The following is a 19788-nucleotide window of genomic DNA, read 5'->3' as shown; positions in this document are numbered from 1 at the left end:
ATTCACAGAGAGCAAGGCGCACATTACGCTGCCGTAGAGCAAACACCGTACGCCACGCCAACGTAGCGCTGAGAGGCAAGCATTGCATTTAGCAAGCCAGTGCTCCCAACGCTGCACCAGCGTGGTGTGGGTTTCGAAGGCGCACGCCGGCGTAGGTGGAAGTGGGTGTGACCCCATGCAAATGAGGCGTGACCCCATGCAAATGATGGTCTGAGCGCCAGACAGGTACGTATCACGAACTGCGCATGCGCCGTGAAGTGGACGCATGCACAGCACCCCCCTGCGCCTGCTCAACTGCCTAAGCTACGCCGGATCACCGCGTACGCCGTGAACATAACGTGCGCTCAGCCAGACACACGTTCAATGCACAATACGCCGGCTTGTGTTCCCTGGTGCAGACCTGTGCATGTCAGTTGCATTCATGGCAATGGTAAGGCTGCATTGATTGCAATGGTGAGGCTGCATTCATGGCAATGGTGAGGCTGCATTCATGGCAATGGTGAGGCTGCATTCATGGCAATGGTGAGGCTGCAATGACAAGGCTGCATTGATTGCAATGGTAAGGCTGCATTGATTGCAATGGTAAGGCTGCATTGATTGCAATGGTAAGGCTGCATTGATTGCAATGACAAGGCTGCATTGATTGCAATGGTGAGGCTGCATTCATGGCAATGGTGAGGCTGCATTCATGGCAATGGTGAGGCTGCATTCATGGCAATGGTGAGGCTGCATTGATTGCAATGGTAAGGCTGCATTGATTGCAATGGTAAGGCTGCATTGATTGCAATGACAAGGCTGCATTGATTGCAATGGTGAGGATGCATTCATGGCAATGGGAGCACGTTCTAGTTTTTTTCTTGTTTGTAGTCTTTGAATAGGCAAGGTTAGGCTTTTAGTATTAAGTACCGTGAGAATGAACTCCTGATCCTCCATACTGCAGATACATAAGCTGTTCCAGTCTTACAATTTCTGCTTGCTGTATTTTGATAAAGACAGAATTTTTATCTCAGCAGCCCCAATCCAATCATCTTCACTGTTTCACCGGTTTAATGCCCTTTTCTGCCACTGGATCCGCCTGCTCAGCAGGAGATTTCTCCCGTGATCCCCGCCAAGCAGGCTGATGACAGGTCAGTGTCCACTCCAATTATGCAGAGTGCTCACAACACACAGCCTGCTTTTCTCTATGGGTGGCCGGCAGGGCCGTCTTTAATATGGTTTGGGCCCAGGGCAAACATTTTTTTTGGGCCCCCTTCCAGCTTATTTTGGGCCTGGCTGGTTCACATGCATGTGTTTTGGCGGCCCTCATTTGTGCAGGCACAGCAGCCCATTGATTTGAATGGGCTGCCATGCCTGTTGTATATAAAAGAAATAAAGAAATATATAAAAAAAGTTTTTTTTATATAAAAAAAAGGGGGGTTGTCATCCGGGGCCCTAGGGACCTCCAGACCTCTAAAAAAAAATTGGCCCTTTAATAAAAAATAAAATAAAAATATATAAAAAAATATATATTTTTTTATTTAAAAAAAAATAAAAAAAAGGGGGGTTGCCATCTGGGCCCCCCTAAAAAAAAAATTGTCTCTTTAATAAAAAATAAAAATATATTAAAAAAATATTTTTTTTTTTATTTAAAAATAAATAAGAAAATGGGGGGTTGCCATCTGGGGGCCTCCGGGCCCCTGGGGACCTCTGGACCCCTAAAGAAAAAGGGGGTTGCTTCAAAGGGGGTTGCTTTGGGCCCCCAACAGTGACAGGGCCTTGGGCAGCTGCCCCTGTTTGTCCTATGGTAAAGACGGCCCTGGTGGCCGGATGTAAATGGACCACCTGTATGTTTATATCCGACTGTCATCCGATCGGAACCGATAGATGGGGAATGGATCCCCCATCTGTTTTTGGAAGAAAGGATTGGATCTGATGTCAGGGGGTGCCAAGGGACGCGTGTCTGTTGATATTTGCCGCTCCATAGATTGCAATGGAGGGTCCGATCAGAACAGTGTAAAAGTAAAAATAAAAGTAAACATTTTTTTTTTTTTAAAGTGCTCCATCCCTCCGTGCTCGCGCGCAGACGTGAGCGCATACGTCGCGCAAGCATATGTAAATGGTGGTCAAACCACTCATGTGAGGTATCACTGTGAATGTTAAAGTGGAGTTCCACCCATAAATATAACATTACATCAGTAGTTTTAAAAAAATGTCATTAGTCCTTTAAGAAAAACATTTTTTTTTTAGATGCCTCCTAAGTGTTGTTGCTAGGCAGAATAGTTAATCTTCCCACTTCCTGCACCTAGGTGCTTAAGCTTCCTAACCTACACCGCACAGACTCCTGGGAATGTAGTGGGTGTAACTTTCCAGAAGTCTGTGCACTCCCCAGTCTCAAAGAATCATGTGACTTGGACAGTACAGGTGCTGAAACCTGATCTGAAACCTATTACATTGCTTGTGCAGCACTGAGCATGTGCGAGATCTGCAAGGCTGAAATCCAGGAAGTCATACAGTCTGGCTTCACGATGCCCACACTTGAGATGGCCCCAGTCAATTTCTATTTTATAAAGTGTCTAAATGCTGTAACAACCTAACAAAACGGACCTTAGTTTACAGACTAACTTTACTAGAATACATTAAGCTTGTGTATTACAGGGGTATTTATATATAAAAAGTGAAATTGTGGCCGGAACTCCGCTTTAAAGTGAGAGCAATAATTCTAGCACAAGGCCGCCTCTGTAACTTTAAACAGGTAACCTGGAAAAAAAGAAAATGCCCGAAGTCTAAAGGGATCGGCACATATTAGAAAGGGGTCAGAGAGATTGGGAAGAAGCCCCAAAGGAAAGAGAGCAAAAGAATGAGGAGAAGGAAAAATAACAAACAAAACATTAAAACCAAAGGGGGGGGGATAGTAGTGGGAGGGTAAAATACCCACAGGCTAGGATCTAGGCTCCACCCTTATCTAGGATGCGCCCAGAACACAATAGAACTGCAGGGGAGATCGCTGTACTAACATTGGATAGTTGGTACAGCGGCTCTTCCTGAACTGTCCGTTTTTTCCTACGACCCCACTGGGCAGAACGAAAAATAAAACGACGGCTGTGTACGAGGCTTTAAGGGAAGGTTGGACTTCAGTTTTAAACTGTTTAGCGCCAGCCCAAGCACAAAGCCCTTGGAAGTAACTGTGTCTGAATGAAAGGCTGAGATCTTAATTCTACATTCTCATTCTTGTCATTCCGTAGAACACATAATGAGATTTGGGAGGTTAGTTCTTTGCTGTGGATAATAACGCGGAGCGCAATGCTTAGGCATACCAGAGTTACTAAGCCTTTGGGATTACGTGGAAACAAGTGGAAGTGAATGCCAATGCTGGACATCAAATGACTCCGTTACTTCATTTCTATTCATTCGCTCTGGAAATACTCATTTTATTTTCTATCAGTGCACCAGTTTGGACAGGAAATTGGGCATAAACACATTTCCATAATGGTAATAAAATATTGACAAAAGTCATTGAAATCATTTCTTTGCTTTTTTTAAATAGCTGAACTCAATGCGGTAAATATATAATGAAGTAAAGTCCAAGCAAAATAACTTTTTATATACACTATATTACCAAAAGTATTGGGACGTCTGGCTTTACACACACATTAACTTTAACCACTTAACCCCCGGACCATATTGCTGGTCAAAGACCAGAGCACTTTTTGCGATTTGGCACTGCGTCGCTTTAACTGAAAATTGCGCGGTCGTGCGACGTGGCTCCCAAACAAAATTGGCGTCCTTTTTCCCCCACAAATAGAGCTTTCTTTTGGTGGTATTTGATCACCTCTGCGGTTTTTAGTTTTTGCGCTATAAACAAAAATAGAGCGACAATTTTGAAAAAAAAAGAATATTTTTTTACTTTTTACCATAATAAATATCCCCCAAAAATATATAAAAAAAAACATATTTTTTCCCTCAGTTTAGGCCGATACGTATTCTTGAACATATTTTTCGTAAAAAAAATCGCAATAAGCGTTTATTGATTGGTTTGCGAAAAAGTTATAGCGTTTACAAAATAGGGGGTATTTTTATGGCATTTTTATTAATATTTTTTTTTTACTAGTAATGGCGGCGATCAGCGATTTTTTTTCGGGACTGCGACCTTATGGCGGACACTTCGGACACTTTTGACACATTTTTGGGACCATTGGCATTTTTATAGCGATCAGTGTGATAAAAATGCATTGGATTACTATAAAAATGCCACTGGCAGTGAAGGGGTTAACACTAGGGGGCGGGGAAGGGGTTATGTATGTTCCCTGGGTGTGTTCTAACTGTAGGGGGGGTGGGACTGACATGGGGAAATGACTGATCTTCTGTTCATACATTGTATGAACAGAAGATCAGCATTTCTCTCCCTGACAGGACCGGGAGCTGTGTGTCTACACACACAGTTCCCGGTCCCCGCTCTGTAACGAGCGATCGCGTGTGCCCGGCGGCGATTGCGCCTGCCGGGTGCGAGCGGGCACGCGCCCCTAGTGGCCGCTTTTAGAGCCGACGTAGAGCTACGGGCTCTCGCGCAGGGGAGCCGACCTGCCGCCTAACTACTTCCTGGTGGTCGGTGGCCTGACCCCTGACTTGGACAATTATTCCTAAACTACTGCCATAGTGCTGATCTATAAGGATATAGATGCCTCCTGCATGTATCCTTACCTGTCAAATGTCTCCCCTCTGTCTGTTATAAGAACTGAAAACTGTAGATTCTGTGGGTGGGTCTGTTGTCTGGAGCTCGGTGGGTGGAGTCGTGATGTCAGTACACTCCCCGCCCTTCTCTACACTCCCCTTGTCAACATGCATTTTCTCCTATGTATTCCTTACTCTAAATTATGCTATGATCACCAACATCCAGTTAAAATCCAGAAAAATAACCACATGACTTCAGACAAGGAGTGGGGGTGGGATTTAAAAAATAATGCCTGTCTCAGGCAAGTGCATGACATATGTAAATAACCTGTCACTCACAGCAAGGGGGAAGAACGGACTAAAGTTTTCTCCTGTTTTGTCCTTTTATCTCACTGAAAAAAATAAAAGACGATTGTTCAGAGCTGGATTCACTCTTTGTGGCAAGACTGGGCACAGATGATAGGAAATCTTATTCTCTACATTGTGACATCAAAAAATAAATAAAAACATTTCGGGGTTATATCCAATTTAACCACTTCCCGCCCAGTCAATAGTAAATTGACGTCCGGGAAGTGGTTGTGTAAGCCTGACTGGACATCTATTGACGTCCAGCGCCTGTGTGGGCGCGCAGCGCGGCAATCGGTGATGCGGGGTGTCAGTCTGACACCCTGCATCTCCGATCTCGGGAAAGAGCCTCCGGCGGAGGCTCTTTACCACGTGATCAGCCGTGTCCAATCACGACTGATCACGATGTAAACAGGAAGCGAGTAGAAGACGAGCCGATCGGCGGGTCTCCTGACAGGTGGGGGTTCGTGCTGATTGTTTATCAGCGCAGCCCCCCCTCGGATGCCCACAATGGACCACCAGGGAAGCCGCCAGGACCACCAGGGAAGTGGGCAACAATAAAAAAAACAAGAAAAAAAGAGAATAGATGCCAATCGGTGCCCACAAATGGGCACTGACTGGCAACATGGCCACTGACACAATATGGGATAAACAAGTGATGCCCAGCAATGCCATCAGTGCCACTCCTCAGTGTCCATCAGTGCCACCTCTCAGTGCCCATCCATGCCCAGTGCCCACCTATCAGTGCCCATCTGTGCCACCCATAAGTGCCGCCCATGAATGCCCATCAGTGCCACCTATGAGTGCCCATCAGTGCCGCCTATGAGTGCCCATCAGTGCCACATACCAGCGCCGCCTATCAGTGCCGCGTCATCGGTGCCCGTAATTGAAGAAGAAAACGTACTTATTTACAAAAAAAATGACAGAAAAAAATAAAAACTTTTTTAGTTGTTGCACAAAAAATAAAAATCGTAGAGGTGATAAAATATCACCAAAAGAAAGCTCTATTTGTGGGAACAAAATTATAAAAAAATAGTTTGGGTACAGTGTAGCATGTCATTCAAAGTGTGACAGCGCTGAAAGCTGAAAATTGGCTTGGGCAGGAAGGTGCGTTAGTGCCTCGTATGGAAGTGGTTAATGGCATCCCAGTCTCAGTCTGTAGGGTCCAATATTGAGTTGGCCCACCCTTTACAATTATAACTGTCCACAAGGTTTAGGAGTGTGTCTATGAGAATGTTTGACCATTCTTCCAGAAGCACATTTGTGAGGTCAGGCACTGATGTGGATGAGAAGGCCTGGCTTGCAGTCTCAAAGGTGTTCTATTGGGTTGAGGTCAGGACTCTGCGCAGGTCAGGCAAGTTCCCCCACACCAAACTCGCTCATCCATGTCTTTATGGACCTTGCTCTGTGCATGGTACGCAGTCATGTTGGAACAGGAAGGGGCCGTCCCCAAACTGTTCCCACAAAGCTGGAAGCATGAAATTGTCCAAAATCTCTTGGTATGCCGACACCTTAAGATTTATAAAGAGAAGATGTATATTTGTTCTTACATATTGTATATTGTATATTTTTTTAATCAGAACTCTATACTTTTCCATTTCCCTTTTTTAGGGGCAAGCAGTGGCTCAGCTCTGCTCAACCATTCCCAACGTCACCGTTTTTGGAACCGCTTCCGCTTTTAAACACGAGGCCATTAAAACCTCCATCAATCACCTCTTTGACAGAAACGCAGATTATGTGCAGGAGGTAAAAAGGTAAGATGACATTTCCCTGTGCCTTCCAATATAATGTCTGGACTGTTACTTTCTACACCAGCAAATAGATCCTTGAAGATGTGGCTGATCTGCCATATAATGGTAAAAATGTCTCCTCATCCAGTCTTTACCACTTCCCTACCGGTCACAGTATATATACGTTGTGGCAGGGAAGCGGTTATACCGGAATCATGGTTAAAGGCATGATCCCGGTGTCATTTTCTTTACAGCCGGCGATTCTCTTTCAGCTAAAAGTAATCCAAGCGGCTGGGCAGCCACTGGATTACTTTTACAGGTGGTGGAAGGGGGTCCCACACCCCTCCCACTGCTGATGCCTTTTTCGCCCCCACCCCCGAGCGATCGAGGAAGACCGCTATCGATGACATCTATCTCCGGTCCCACAGTGAGAGGAACTAAAGCTGTTCATTCCACTGTGTGACACCAGAACCGGCAAGCGACGGCCCTTATGTCACTTCCGCTTTTGGCTCTTTGTTTACCGGCCGCATAGCAGCCATTGAAGCAGCTGATCAGACCGATCAGCTGCATTGGAGCCCAAATAGACACCCAATCTATCCATAAAGAGGACCTGTCATTGCTATTGCCATCAAAAGGGATAAAGTTTACATTCCTCTTTTACTGCAATGAACGTTATCAAAAATGTTGTCAAAAAATAAATAATAAAATAAAAACAAAATGTTTTCAATTCAATTATCTCTACAGTACATGTTATATATTTATACCATTGATAATAGAAAGGACAACATATCTTTTCCAGAATCTCCCCGGAGGGTGTAGACATCGTTCTCGACTGCTTATGTGGGGAAAACACTGGAAAAGGCATCAGCCTTCTGAAGCCATTGGGAACATATATTTTATATGGTTAGTTGTATTTTTCAAATATTATACTGTATGTATCTTTTTAAATAAATTGTGATTGAGTTTATTGAAGATGTATAAGTTTATATACTCGAGTATAGGCTGACCTGATTATAAGCCGAGGCACCTAATTTTACCACAAAAAACGTATTAACTTGAATTTTGTAAGCCTAGGGTGGGAAATGCAGCAGCTACTGTAAGTGGAAAAGATGCCCATCTGCAGCCTCACTGTGCCTATTTGCAACCTCACTGTGCGCATTTCATGCCTTAGGCCGCGTACACACAGTCAAACAAAACCGATGAGAATGGAACAAGGTTCAGTTTCATCGGTCCAAACCGACCGTGTGTATAGCCCATCGGTCTGTTGTCCTTGGGTCCAAAATTTTAAAACACGCTTTAAGGCTGCATTCACATTGTAACGCCACGTATGCGGCATATTTTGCCGCGATTTGTTTAACTTTTTCTTTTTCCACAAATTATTTCAATTGCTGTCTATGCCCGAACGCCAATGCTGCCTGAAAAAAAGGGTACGGGACTTGTTTTCAGGCGTACGGCGTTCGGCGTGAGATGTGAACCATCTCATAGCAATGGAAATTCGCCCCTCCAGCGTATCGAGCGTCGCGCTTCAGGCGTTTTGTCGCTTAGGTGTGAATGCAGCCTAAAATCGAACTGATGACCCGCTGCCCGATCGGTCCAAACCGATGGTTAGTACAGAAAGCATCGGTTCAAAACCCGCGCATGCTCAGAATCAAGTCGACGCATGCTTGGAAGCATTGAACTTCGTTTTATTTAGCACGTCGTGTGTTTGACGTCACCGCGTTCTGACCCAATCGGTTTTTGGAACAATGGTGTGTACGCACATCAGACCATCAGGCCACTTCAGCGGTGAACCGATGGAAATGGCCCGTCGGACCATTCTCATCGGTTTGGAACGACTGTGTGTACGCAGCCTTACTGTGCCCATTGTATGCCTTACTGTGCCAATTGCATGCCTCACTGTGTCTATTGCATGCCTCACTGTGCCCATTGTATGCCTCACTGTGCCCATTGTATGCCTCACTGTGCCCATTGTATGCCTCACTGTGCCCATTGTATGCCTTACTGTGCCCATTGCATGCCTCACTGTGTCTATTGCATGCCTCACTGTGCCCATTGTATGCCTCACGGTGCCCATTGTACGCCTTACTGTGCCCATTGCATGCCTCACTGTGTCTATTGCATGCCTCACTGTGCCCATTGTATGCCTCACGGTGCCCATTGTATGCCTCACTGTGCCCATTGCATGCCTCACTGTGTCTATTGCATGCTTCACTGTGCCCATTGCATGCCTCACTGTGCCCATTGCATGCCTTAATGTGCCCATTGCATGCCTCACTGTGCCCATTGTATGCATCACTGTTCCCATCTGCATACCCGATCTCCCGCTGTTTAACGCAGTCAGTCGGTGGCCGTCCAGTGTAACAAAGCAAGCATTGCATGCCTCACTGTGTCTATTGCATGCCTCACTTTGTCCATTGTATGCCTTACTGTGCCCATTGCATGCCTTACTGTGCCCATTGCATGCCTTAATGTGCCAATTGCATGCCTCACTGTGCCCATTGTATGCATCACTGTTCCGATCTGCATACCTGATCTCCCGCTGTTTCACGCAGTCAGTCGGTGGCCTTCCAGTTTAACAAAGCCCTGCCTCTTCCTCGTCTGTAATAGGCAGAACACTCAAAACGTATTAACTTGAATTTTATAAGCCTAGGGTGGGAAATGCAGCAGCTACTGTAAGTGGAAAAGATGCCCATCTGCAGCCTCACTGTGCCCATTTGCAACCTCCCTGTGCCCATTGTATGCCTTACTGTGCCCATTATATGCCTTACTGTGTCTATTACATGCCTCACTGTGCCCATTGTATGCCTCACTGTGCCCATTGCATGCCTCACTGTGTCTATTATATTCCTTACTGTGCCCATTGCATGCATCACTGTGTCTATTGCATGCCTCTGTACCAATTGTATGCTTTACTGTGCCCATTGTATGCCTTACTGTGTCTATCGCATGCCTCACTGTGCCCATTGTATGCCTCACTGTGCCCATTGCATGCCTCACTGTGTCTGTTGCATGCCTAACTGTGCCCATTGTATGCCTCACTGTGCCCATTGCATGCCTCACTGTGTCTATTGCATGCCTCACTGTGCCCATTGTATGTCTTACTGTGCCAATTGCATGCCTCACTGTGTCTATTGCATGCCTCACTGTACCCATTGTATGCCTTACTGTGCCCAGAGCTTTTTTTCTCAGAAAATAGGTGCAGGAACTCAACCACGACCCCGTTCAGATTTCACAAACAGTAGGAGGGTCTTAAAGGGGCATTAAATACCAGGATTGCATTACATACAGAGTGCAGAGTTCAGGTGGGTTACACACAGAGTGCAGAGCTGTCACTTGTAAACACAGAAACCGGACTTCTGTGTTTACAAGTGATTGTGGTGAGCAGGCACCAAAGGGTCTGAGCCAAAGGTGGTGGAACTTAGTTCCCCCTGAAAAAAAGCCCTGACTGTGCCCATTGCACGCCTCAAACCTAACTAACTCTAAACCTACTCCCACCCCCATTCTAAGCCTAATCCATCTAACCCTGTAAAGAAAAGCTCTCTATACTTACCTATTCTGAAGCCGTTGTGGTCCGGTCTCCAGTTGTGTGCAGGAGAAAGCCGACAACGGATGGGAAATGCATGGGAAGTGACATCACCTATTGACTTACTATTGGGCTTCCGTTGTCGGCTGTCTCTCCTACACACTGAAGACCCTACAGCTCTGGGACCCGAGTGGAGCGGCTGCAGAATAGGTAAGTATAGTGATCTTTTCTTTATAGAGTTAGATAGATTATTCTTAGGCCTCGTACACACGATAGGTTAACCTATGACAACGGTCCTTCAGACCGTTCTCATCGGATGGACTGATCCTGTGTACGAGGCTTTGGGCCTTGTACACACGACCGGGTTTCTCGGCAAAGAACCAGCAAGAAAACGACTTCTTGCCGAGATTCCCGTTCGTGTGTGCGAGGCCTTCAGGTTTCTCGTCTGGAAATCAGGCCAGAATCTCGACGAGAAAAAAAGAGAACCTGCTCTCTTTTTTCTCATCGAGATTCTTGTCGGCCTGTTTCCCGACGAGAAACCCGAGAGTGTGTATACTTACCTGTCGCCGTGGAAACCCGCGCATGCTCAAAATGACTTTGACGCATGCGCGGTAGCTTCCACGGCATAGGTAGGGTGAAGCAAGATGGCGGCGACGGCATGGAATGTGACGAGCGCATGCTCGTCATACGCGATGACGTCACCGCGTTCTTTCCTTTCAAGAGAACCGCGGTTCTTTTGAAATGAAAGTCAGTACACTCCAGCGGCAAGAGTTTCTTGCCAGGAATCTCGTTAGGGAAAACTACGGGTTTTTCCTGACGAGATTCTCAGACGTGTGTACGAGGCCTTAGAATTGGGGCGGGAGTAGGTTCAGAATTAGGTTTTGCCTTTACTTCCACATTAACCAATGGGAAGGAGTATATTATTTAGCATGTGGATATGATCAGGATATTTTTTCTTTTGTTTGTTGGATGTTACAGCCTTACCATGCACTTACCTGACCCCCCTCCCATACGTACTTCAGTAATTAACTGTGAATAATTTTAAAATGAACAATATATTAATTTTCATTTCTGCTATCACTGCATAATTATCACATACATCACATCCCTCTCATTAACTCTCTCACCACCAGAGCTCACGTTCCTGGTTTTCCACACAGCTAAAGCAGTTGTAAACCACAGGTGATTTAAAAAAAAATCTCTGCAAGGCAATGTCATAATGTGCCAGTATGCATCTCATACTAGCACATTACGATAGACTCACTTGAGAACAAAGCACTGCAGCACCCCAATGTCACCGCTGAGGTGGCTGACATCTTCCCCCGGACTTCCTTCCGGGTTTGCGGCCTTCGGCTATATGAGTGGCCGGGGGCGCGGTGTTGTCACCCCCGTGAATGCGCATGGGAGACGGCAGCGGCTGTCTCGTCAGAAAGTGACGTTTCTTCACCGCCATCTTGCTCTGTTTACATGTTAAATTTTGTGGTCTGTGGACTGTTTACATGTTAAATTTTAAAAGCCGCAGCAAACCTTACATGCTTGCTAATGTGACAGAACACCTCTGATTTTAACATTTAGTTAAATGTGAAAATCAGAAGTGTTCTTCACATTAGCAAGCATGTAAGGTCAGCAGGTTTGCTGCGGCTTTTAAAATTTAACTTGTAAACAGTCCGTAGGATTTACAAATACTGTATTTAAAGCGGTGGTTCACCCATAAAAACGACTTTCCCTTATTACACTGCCCCCCCGCATTACAATACGATTATGCCTTTAATTTTTTTTTTGCTGCTGTACATACCTGGGTACAGCTATTCACCCGTGTCCTCCGGGTTGCGAGTCCCGCGGGAGTGGGCGTTCCTAACATGGCGGTGATTGACGTTTTGACTAAAAAACGAGCTCCCCCCGTCGCGTAAGCAGAGTCACGATTGGCGGAAGGAGCCGAATGGCGAGTTGGCGCTATACTGCGCCTGCGCATCGCCGTTCGGCTCCTTTCGCCAGTCGTGACGCGGCTTACGCGACGGGGGGAGCTCATTTTTTAGTCAAAGCGTCAATCACCGCCATGTTAGGAACGCCCACTCCCGCGGGACTCGCAACCCGGAGGACACGGGTGAATAGCTGTACCCAGGTATGTACAGCAGCAAAAAAAAAATTAAAGGCATAATCGTATTGTAATGCGGGGGGGCAGTGTAATAAGGGAAAGTCGTTTTTATGGGTGAACCACCGCTTTAAGCACATAAGCTCCGTTTTGTGTTGAAAATAACTGTGAAATCTAAAACTCCGTTGGGTGTAACAAGATGTCCGCTTGCCCCCTTCTCACTCAATCATTACTGTGCAGGAGTGTGGGGTGGAGCAAGATGGCGGCGAAGAAACGTCACTTCCTGACGAGACAGCCGCTCCTGGGTGTACCAAGATGGCCGGAGCTAGGCCGAAGCCGGGGACTTTCCTATGGCCGCACCCGAGTAGCGGTACCGCTCTATCGGCCCAATTTGCATTCCACGCTGGATCATCCACAGCCTGGAGATCGCGTGGGGGGGGGGGTGTGAATTGAGAATGCGATCTTTTCGCGATTAATTGTGCAGCTCCTCTACTTGAGATTGTGAACAATTTTAAAAGGTGTCTTGACTGAAAAAAAAGATACTTCCGTAATGCTCCCTGCATCCAGCACTGAGATCAGCTGTGTTGGCGAACCTGGAGGAATGGTGTTGTCACTACCCCAATACATATACTGGGCCAGATTCTCGTAGTTTGGCGTATCTTTGTGCGGGCGTAACGTAACCTATTTACGTTACGCCTCCACAACTTAGACGGGCAAGTGCTGTATTCTCAAAGCACTTGCTCCGTAAGTTGCGGCGGCGTAGCGTAAATAGGCCGGCGTAAGCCCGCCTAATTCAAATTTGGAACAGGGGGGCGTGTTTTATGTAAATGTTCTGTGACCCGACGTGATTGACGTTTTTCACGAACGGCGTATGCGCCGTCCGTGGAAATCTCCCAGTGTGCATTGCTCCTAATACGCCGCAAGGACGTATTGGTTTTGACGTGAACGTAAATTACGTCCAGCCCCATTCACGGACGAGTTACGCAAACAACGTCAAATTTTCTAATTTTGTCGTGGGAACGACGGCCATACTTAACATTGGTACGCCGCACTTACGCCACCATATAGCAGGGGTAACTTTACGCCGGGAAAAGCCTAACGTAAACGGCATATCTGTACGGCGTCGGCCGTTCGTGAATTCGCGTATCTAGCTGATTTACATATTTCGACGCGTAAATCAGCGTACACGCCCCTAGCGGCCAGCGTAAATATGCAGTTACGATCCGACGGCGTAAGAGACTTACGCCGATCGGATCTAATAGAAATCTATGCGTAACTGATTCTAAGAATCAGGCGCATAGATACGACGGCGCAACGCAGAGATACGACGGCGTATCTGGAGATACGCCGTCGTATCTCTTTTGAGAATCTGGGCCTCTGTATTTTGTGTTGAAAATAACTTTAAATAAATACATTTTTGAGAATCGTGATGTTCATTTTATGCAAAAGAATCGTGATATTCATTTTTCCCAGAATCATGCAGCTATAATCTCAAGGCACCCCATTCTGAAATGTAAAAAACTAAGGGCCAGATTCACATAGAACTGCGGCGGCGTAACGTATCGTAGATACGTTACACCGCTGCAAGTTTTCATCGCAAGTGCCTGATTCACAGAGCACTTGTGATGAAAACTACGCCGGCGGCCTCCGGCGCAAGGCGGGCCAATTCAAATGGGCGTGTGCCATTTAAATTAGGCGCGCGCCCGCGCCGGACCTACTGCGCATGCTCCGTTTCGTAATTCCCGTCGTGCTTTGCGCGCAGTGACGTCATTTTTTCGAACGGCGACGCGCGTAGCGTAATTCCGTATTCCCGGACGGCTTGCGCAAACGACGTTATTTTTTACATTTCGACGCGGGAACGACGGCCATACTTTAGACAGCAGTTTGCTGACTAAAGTTAGGGCACCTAACCCAACGACTAACTTTGCGACGGGAAACTAGACTAGCGGCGATGTAGCGAACGCGAAAATCCGTCGTGGATCGCCGTAACTCCTAATTTGCATACCCGACGCTGGTTTACGACGCGAACTCCCCCCAGCGGCGGCCGCGGTACTGCATCCTAAGATCCGACAGTGTAAAACAATTACACCTGTCGGATCTTATGGATATCTATGCGTAACTGATTCTATGAATCAGTCGCATAGATAGAAACAGGGATACGACGGCGTATCAGGAGAAACGCCGTTGTATCTCTTTTGTGAATCTGGCCCTAAATCGGTCATTTTACATAACTGAGCAACACCCATACACATAGGACACCCAATATTAGAGGAGATTTATTTTTACAAAACAAATACACCTTTCCACACTGGTACTGACTTTTATTCCAGTGTTCTGCTTCCCCCTCAGTTTCTCTCCTTCATTCAACTAACAAGACCTCAGTGCTGACGGAGAGCATTAAATAAGGATGTCTTCAGGCGCCAATGTCCTCCTCATCAGCCTATGTCATTATCGGTTGTTAGGACACCAGTGGTTAGCCAGCATGACGCTCTAGGTTGTACTTCTGCACAATCAAAACCTGTGGCTTTGTATAACAAAATAAAAGGCAGACTTGGTCCACCTGCTGGCTTGTTAAAGCGCTAGTAAACCGCAGTTGAAGGGAAAAAAAAAATCACAAAAGCACATAGTTACATAGTAGGTGAGGTTGAAAAAAGACGCAAGTCCATCAAATCCAACCTATGTGCGTGATTATATGTCAGAATTACCTTGTCTATCCCTGTATGTTGTGGTCGTTCAGGTACTTATCTAATAAAACTATCTAAGAAACTATCGATGTTTCCCGCTGAGAACACCGCCTGTGGTAGGGAATTCCACATCCGTGCCGCTCTTTCAGTAAAGAACCCTCTAGGTAGTTTAAGGTTAAACCTCTATTCTTCTAATTTTAGTGAGTGACCACGCGTCTTATTAACCACTTAAGACCCGGACCTTCGGCACTGCGTCGCTTTAACTGAGAATTGCGCGGTCGTGTGATGTGGCTCTCAAACAAAATTGGCGTCCTTTTTTCCCCACAAATAGAGCTTCCCTTTGGTGGTATTTGATCACCTCTGTGGTTTTTATTTTTTGCGCTATAAACAAAAATAGAGCGACAATTTTGAAAAAAAAAATCAATATTTTACATTTTTTGCTATAAATAAATATCCCCCAAAAATATATAAAAAAACACTTTTTTCCCCCCTTAGTTTAGGCCAATACGTATTCTTCTATCTATTTTTGGTTAAAAAAAATCGCAATAAGCATTTATCGATTGGTTTGCGCAAAATTTATAGCGTTTACAAAATAGGGGATAGTTTTATTGCATTTTTATTAATATTTTTTTTTTTACTAATAATGGCGGCGATCAGAGATTTTTTTCGTGACCACGACATTATGGCGGACAATTTTGACAAATTTTTGGGACCATTGTCATTTTCACAGCAAAAAGTGCTATAAAAATGCATTGTTTACTGTGAAAATGACAATTGCAGTTTGGAAGTTAACCTCTAGGGGGCGCTGAAGGGGTTAAGTGTGACCTCGTATGTGTTTCTAACTGTAGGGGGCGGGGCTGGACGTGTGATGTCATTGATCGTGTTTCCCTATATCAGGAAACACACGATCAATGACAATGTCACTGTGAAGAACGGGGAAGGTGTGTTTACACTCACCTCTCCCCGTTCTTCAGCTCAGGACACCGGCGGTGATCGGGTCTGCGGGTCCCCCAGCTTCAGACCGGGTCGCGTGCGGGCGGCGTGTGCGCGACCCCACGGCTGGGCTTAAAGGGCTGTGGATGTGCCCAGCCGTGTCATTCTGCCGACGTATATCGGCGTGAAGGGGTCCTTAAGTGGTTAAACTCCTTTCTTGTGGGGGTCACCAGTTTAATCCCTATTGTGGGGTCACCAGTATGGTATTTGTAAATTAAAATCATATCCCCTCTCAAGCGTCTCTTCTCCAGAGAAAATAAGTTCAGTGCTCGCAACTTTTCCTCATAACTAATATCCTCCAGACCCTTTGTTGTCCTTCTTTGTACTCGCTCCATTTCCAGTACACCCTTCCTGAGGACTGGTGCCCAGAACTGGACATAGGTGAAAAAACACAAACCTTTACAACCCCTTTAGGCTTTGACTAAAAAAAAATGGAAGCTGATTGATTTCTATGCAGATTTTGCACTCTGCAGTTTTAGTAAATCAACTCCATTGTGTAGTGTTAAGCCTCGTACACACGGGCCAGAATCTCGTGAGGAACAAAACGTGTTTCCTGACGAGATTCTTGGCAAGAATCCCTTGACGCCCCAGTGTACAGACGCTCCTTTCAAAAGAACCGCGGTTCTTTTGGAAGGCAAGAACGCGGTGACGTCATCACGTAGGAAGCTACCGCGCATGCGTCAAAGTCATTTCGAGCATGCGCGGGTTTCCACGGCGACAGGAAAACACTGCCGAGAATCACAACGAGAAAATAGAGAGCAGGTTCTCTATTTTTCTCGTTGAGATTTTAGTTTTCTTGACGAGAAACCTGAAAGCCCCCTACACACGCTCGGTATACGCGACAAGGAAACTCTGCCAGCAGTTTTCTTGCCGGTTCTTGCCGAGTAAACCGAGCGTGTGTACGAGGCTTAAGTATTGTGAGGCACTGTCACCTTACCCAGCAAGAAGCAGAGACTTGATTTGCTCAGATTGCTTATCCTCCTTCCTCCTATCTGGGTGCTGCTGGTCAGAGAATTAAATTGATACTTATACTATGAAGGATACATTTGATTATTATATTTTAGAGCACAATTGAACTTTAAATCAGCGAAATATAAGCCAGGCGCATCAAAACAAAAGATGTTCATTGTTTTACAGTTGACATTATTTATAAAGCAGCTATAGCTTGAGTGAAAAAAGCAGTTTCCAGTCAGCAGCTGCAGAGTGGGACCCCTGCTCTCTGTGGGTAAGCAGTGGTCTCTCTACAGAGCTCCAGTACTCCCCTTGCTGAGTTAGACCTGCAATCAGCAAAGCTTTATTTTCTTTTTTTTATATACAAATACATTTAGCTGTTTCAGCGTATAATTGTAAGTATTGATATCTATAGCAATGTGTTTGTTAGTATCCACATTTCTGTACAGGCAGTCCCCGAGTTTTGAATATCCGAGTTACGCACAACTCCTACTTACGAACGGAGGTGGTGTGACGTCACTGCCGGCTGCTTGTGCTACACACTAATCCCGGATTCCGCCGAGCAGCCATCTTGCAGCGCCGGACACATCCCACAGTGCTGTACTGCATGTCCACAAGAGCCACAAATAACACAACTGCACACATAGAAGCGCCCGGAACATCCCACATCACAGCACAGGTCGGAGTTACACTTAAAAATGTACAGTTCCGACTTACAGACAAATTCAATTTAAGAACAAACCCCTAACTTGTTTGTAACCCGGGGACTGCCTGTATTGTTAAATTTATATATATTTTTGGATATTGTTATGTATCTATCTTCTCCAGATATCATATTAAAGTGAACATCTTTACCCCCTGAAGAAGTCAATTTGTTGAAACGCGTTGGATTTTTTTGTATGCCTATTTTCACATTATCTAATTCGTATTGGGTCCACTTCCCATGTATTGTCAACTGGCACCACCATGTGATTTTTGTATTTTATACTTTTGCTTAATGATTTTCCTCTTTTGATATTTTTTAACATTGCTTAAAGCGGAGTTCCGGACACAATTTCACTTTTTAAATATAAATACCCCTGTAATACACAAGCTCAATGTATTCTAGTAAAGTTAGTCTGTAAACTAAGGTCCGTTTTGTTAGGTTGTTACAGCATTTAGACACTTTATAAAATAGAAATTGACTGGGGCCATCTTAAGTGTGGGCATCATGAAGCCAGACTGTATGACTTCCTGGATTTCAGCCTTGCAGATCTCGCACATGCTCAGTGCTGCACAAGCAGTGAAATAGGTTTCAGATCAGGTTTCAGCACCTGTACTGTCCAAGTCACATGATTCTTTGAGACTGGGGAGTGCACAGACTCCTGGAAAGTTACACCCACTACATTCCCAGGAGTCTGTGCGGTGTAGGTTAGGAAGCTTAAGCACCTAGGTGCAGGAAGAGGGAAGATTAACTATTCTGCCTAGCAACAACACTTTGAAGGCATCTAAAAAAAAAAAAAAAATTCTTAAAGGACTAATGACATTTTTTTTTAAAACTACTGATGTAATGTTATAATTATGGGTAGAAGTCCACTTTAAATAATTGTTTTATTTTTTTTACCTCTGCCTCTTTCGATTGTCCTTTCGGTATCGTATAGTCCCAATTCCCTCTCGCATACCCTTGTGAGTTTTCCTTATTCCAATCAACAAAGCTTAATTTTCCTGTTGATTGGAGATCTCTGGCTTTGACTCGGCAGGGAGTTCACCAGACTTTTGCAGGGAGCAGCATGCTGGCAGGAGACAGGCTTTTCTGCTCAGGCTGTAGCTGCCTTCTAAAGAAAACGAACTGTAAGGCCTCGTACACACGACCGTTTTCCTCGACAGAATCCATCAAGAAACTTGGTGGCAGAACTTTTTTGCCGAGGAAAACGGTTGTGTGTATGTTTTTCATCGAGAAAACTGTCGAGGAACTCGACGAGGAAAAAAGAGAACAAGTTCTCTTTTTCCTCGACGGGAGTCTCAATTTCCTCGTCGGGCTGGTTTTCAACGAGAAACACGTTCGTGTGTATGCTTAGAAACCCACGCATGCTCAGAATAAAGTATGAGACGGGAGCGCACCTTCGGTAAAAGTTGCGTTTGTAATGGAGATAGCACATTCCTCACGCTGTAACAGACTGAAAAGTGCAAATCGTCTCTCACCAAACTTTTACTTAACACGCAGTAACATGAGATTAGCAAAAGCAGCCCCAAGGGTTGTGCCAGTGGAATCCAACTTCCCCTGCCGTTGTATGTGTTGTACGTCACTGCATTTGAGAACGAGGGCCCGGATTCAGAGAGCAATTGCGCCTGCGTAACCATAGTTACGCAGCGCAATTGCTGACTTGCTCCGGCGTTACGAATGCTCCTGATTCAGGAACATCGTAACGCCGACTGCAGCCTAAAATCTGCGTGGCATAAGGCTCTTATGCCACGCATATTTTAGGCTGCATTCTTGCGATGCCCGCTAGGGGGCGCTCCCATTGTGCTCAGTGTATAGTATGCAAATTGCATACTAACACCGATTCACAATGTTGCGCGAGCCCTGCGTACGCAAGTTACGTCGTTTCCGTACGGCGTCTTTAGCGTAAGGCTGCCCCTTCTAATAGTAGGGGCAGCCAATGCTAAAGGATACCCGTCGTTCCCGCGTCGCGATATTTGAATGTTACGTCGTTTGCGTAAGTGATTCGTGAATGGCGCTGGACGCCATTCACGTTCACTCTGAAGCAAATGACGTCCTTGCGACGTCATTTGCCGCAATGCACGTCAGGAAAGTTTCCCGATGGAGCATGCGCTCTACACTCG

At 45.6% G+C, this 19788-nt stretch overlaps 1 protein-coding gene across 1 annotated transcript in view; it reads left to right on the top strand.

Annotated features, from left to right (window-relative positions):
* The window catches only part of VAT1L (vesicle amine transport 1 like), a 77717-nt gene that overhangs the window by 44166 nt on the left and 13763 nt on the right, over window positions 1-19788 (top strand). The window contains exons 4-5 of the mRNA XM_040329194.1: window positions 6604-6746; window positions 7522-7625. Of these exons, the coding sequence (XP_040185128.1) occupies window positions 6604-6746; window positions 7522-7625 (247 nt within the window). The remainder of the gene's footprint in view (window positions 1-6603; window positions 6747-7521; window positions 7626-19788) is intronic.

The sequence above is a fragment of the Rana temporaria genome, chromosome 11 (assembly GCF_905171775.1).
Source record: "Rana temporaria chromosome 11, aRanTem1.1, whole genome shotgun sequence".
NCBI lineage: Eukaryota > Metazoa > Chordata > Amphibia > Anura > Ranidae > Rana > Rana temporaria.
Note: the sequence above shows the minus strand (reverse complement) of the source record. Positions and strands in the feature narration are given on the sequence as shown.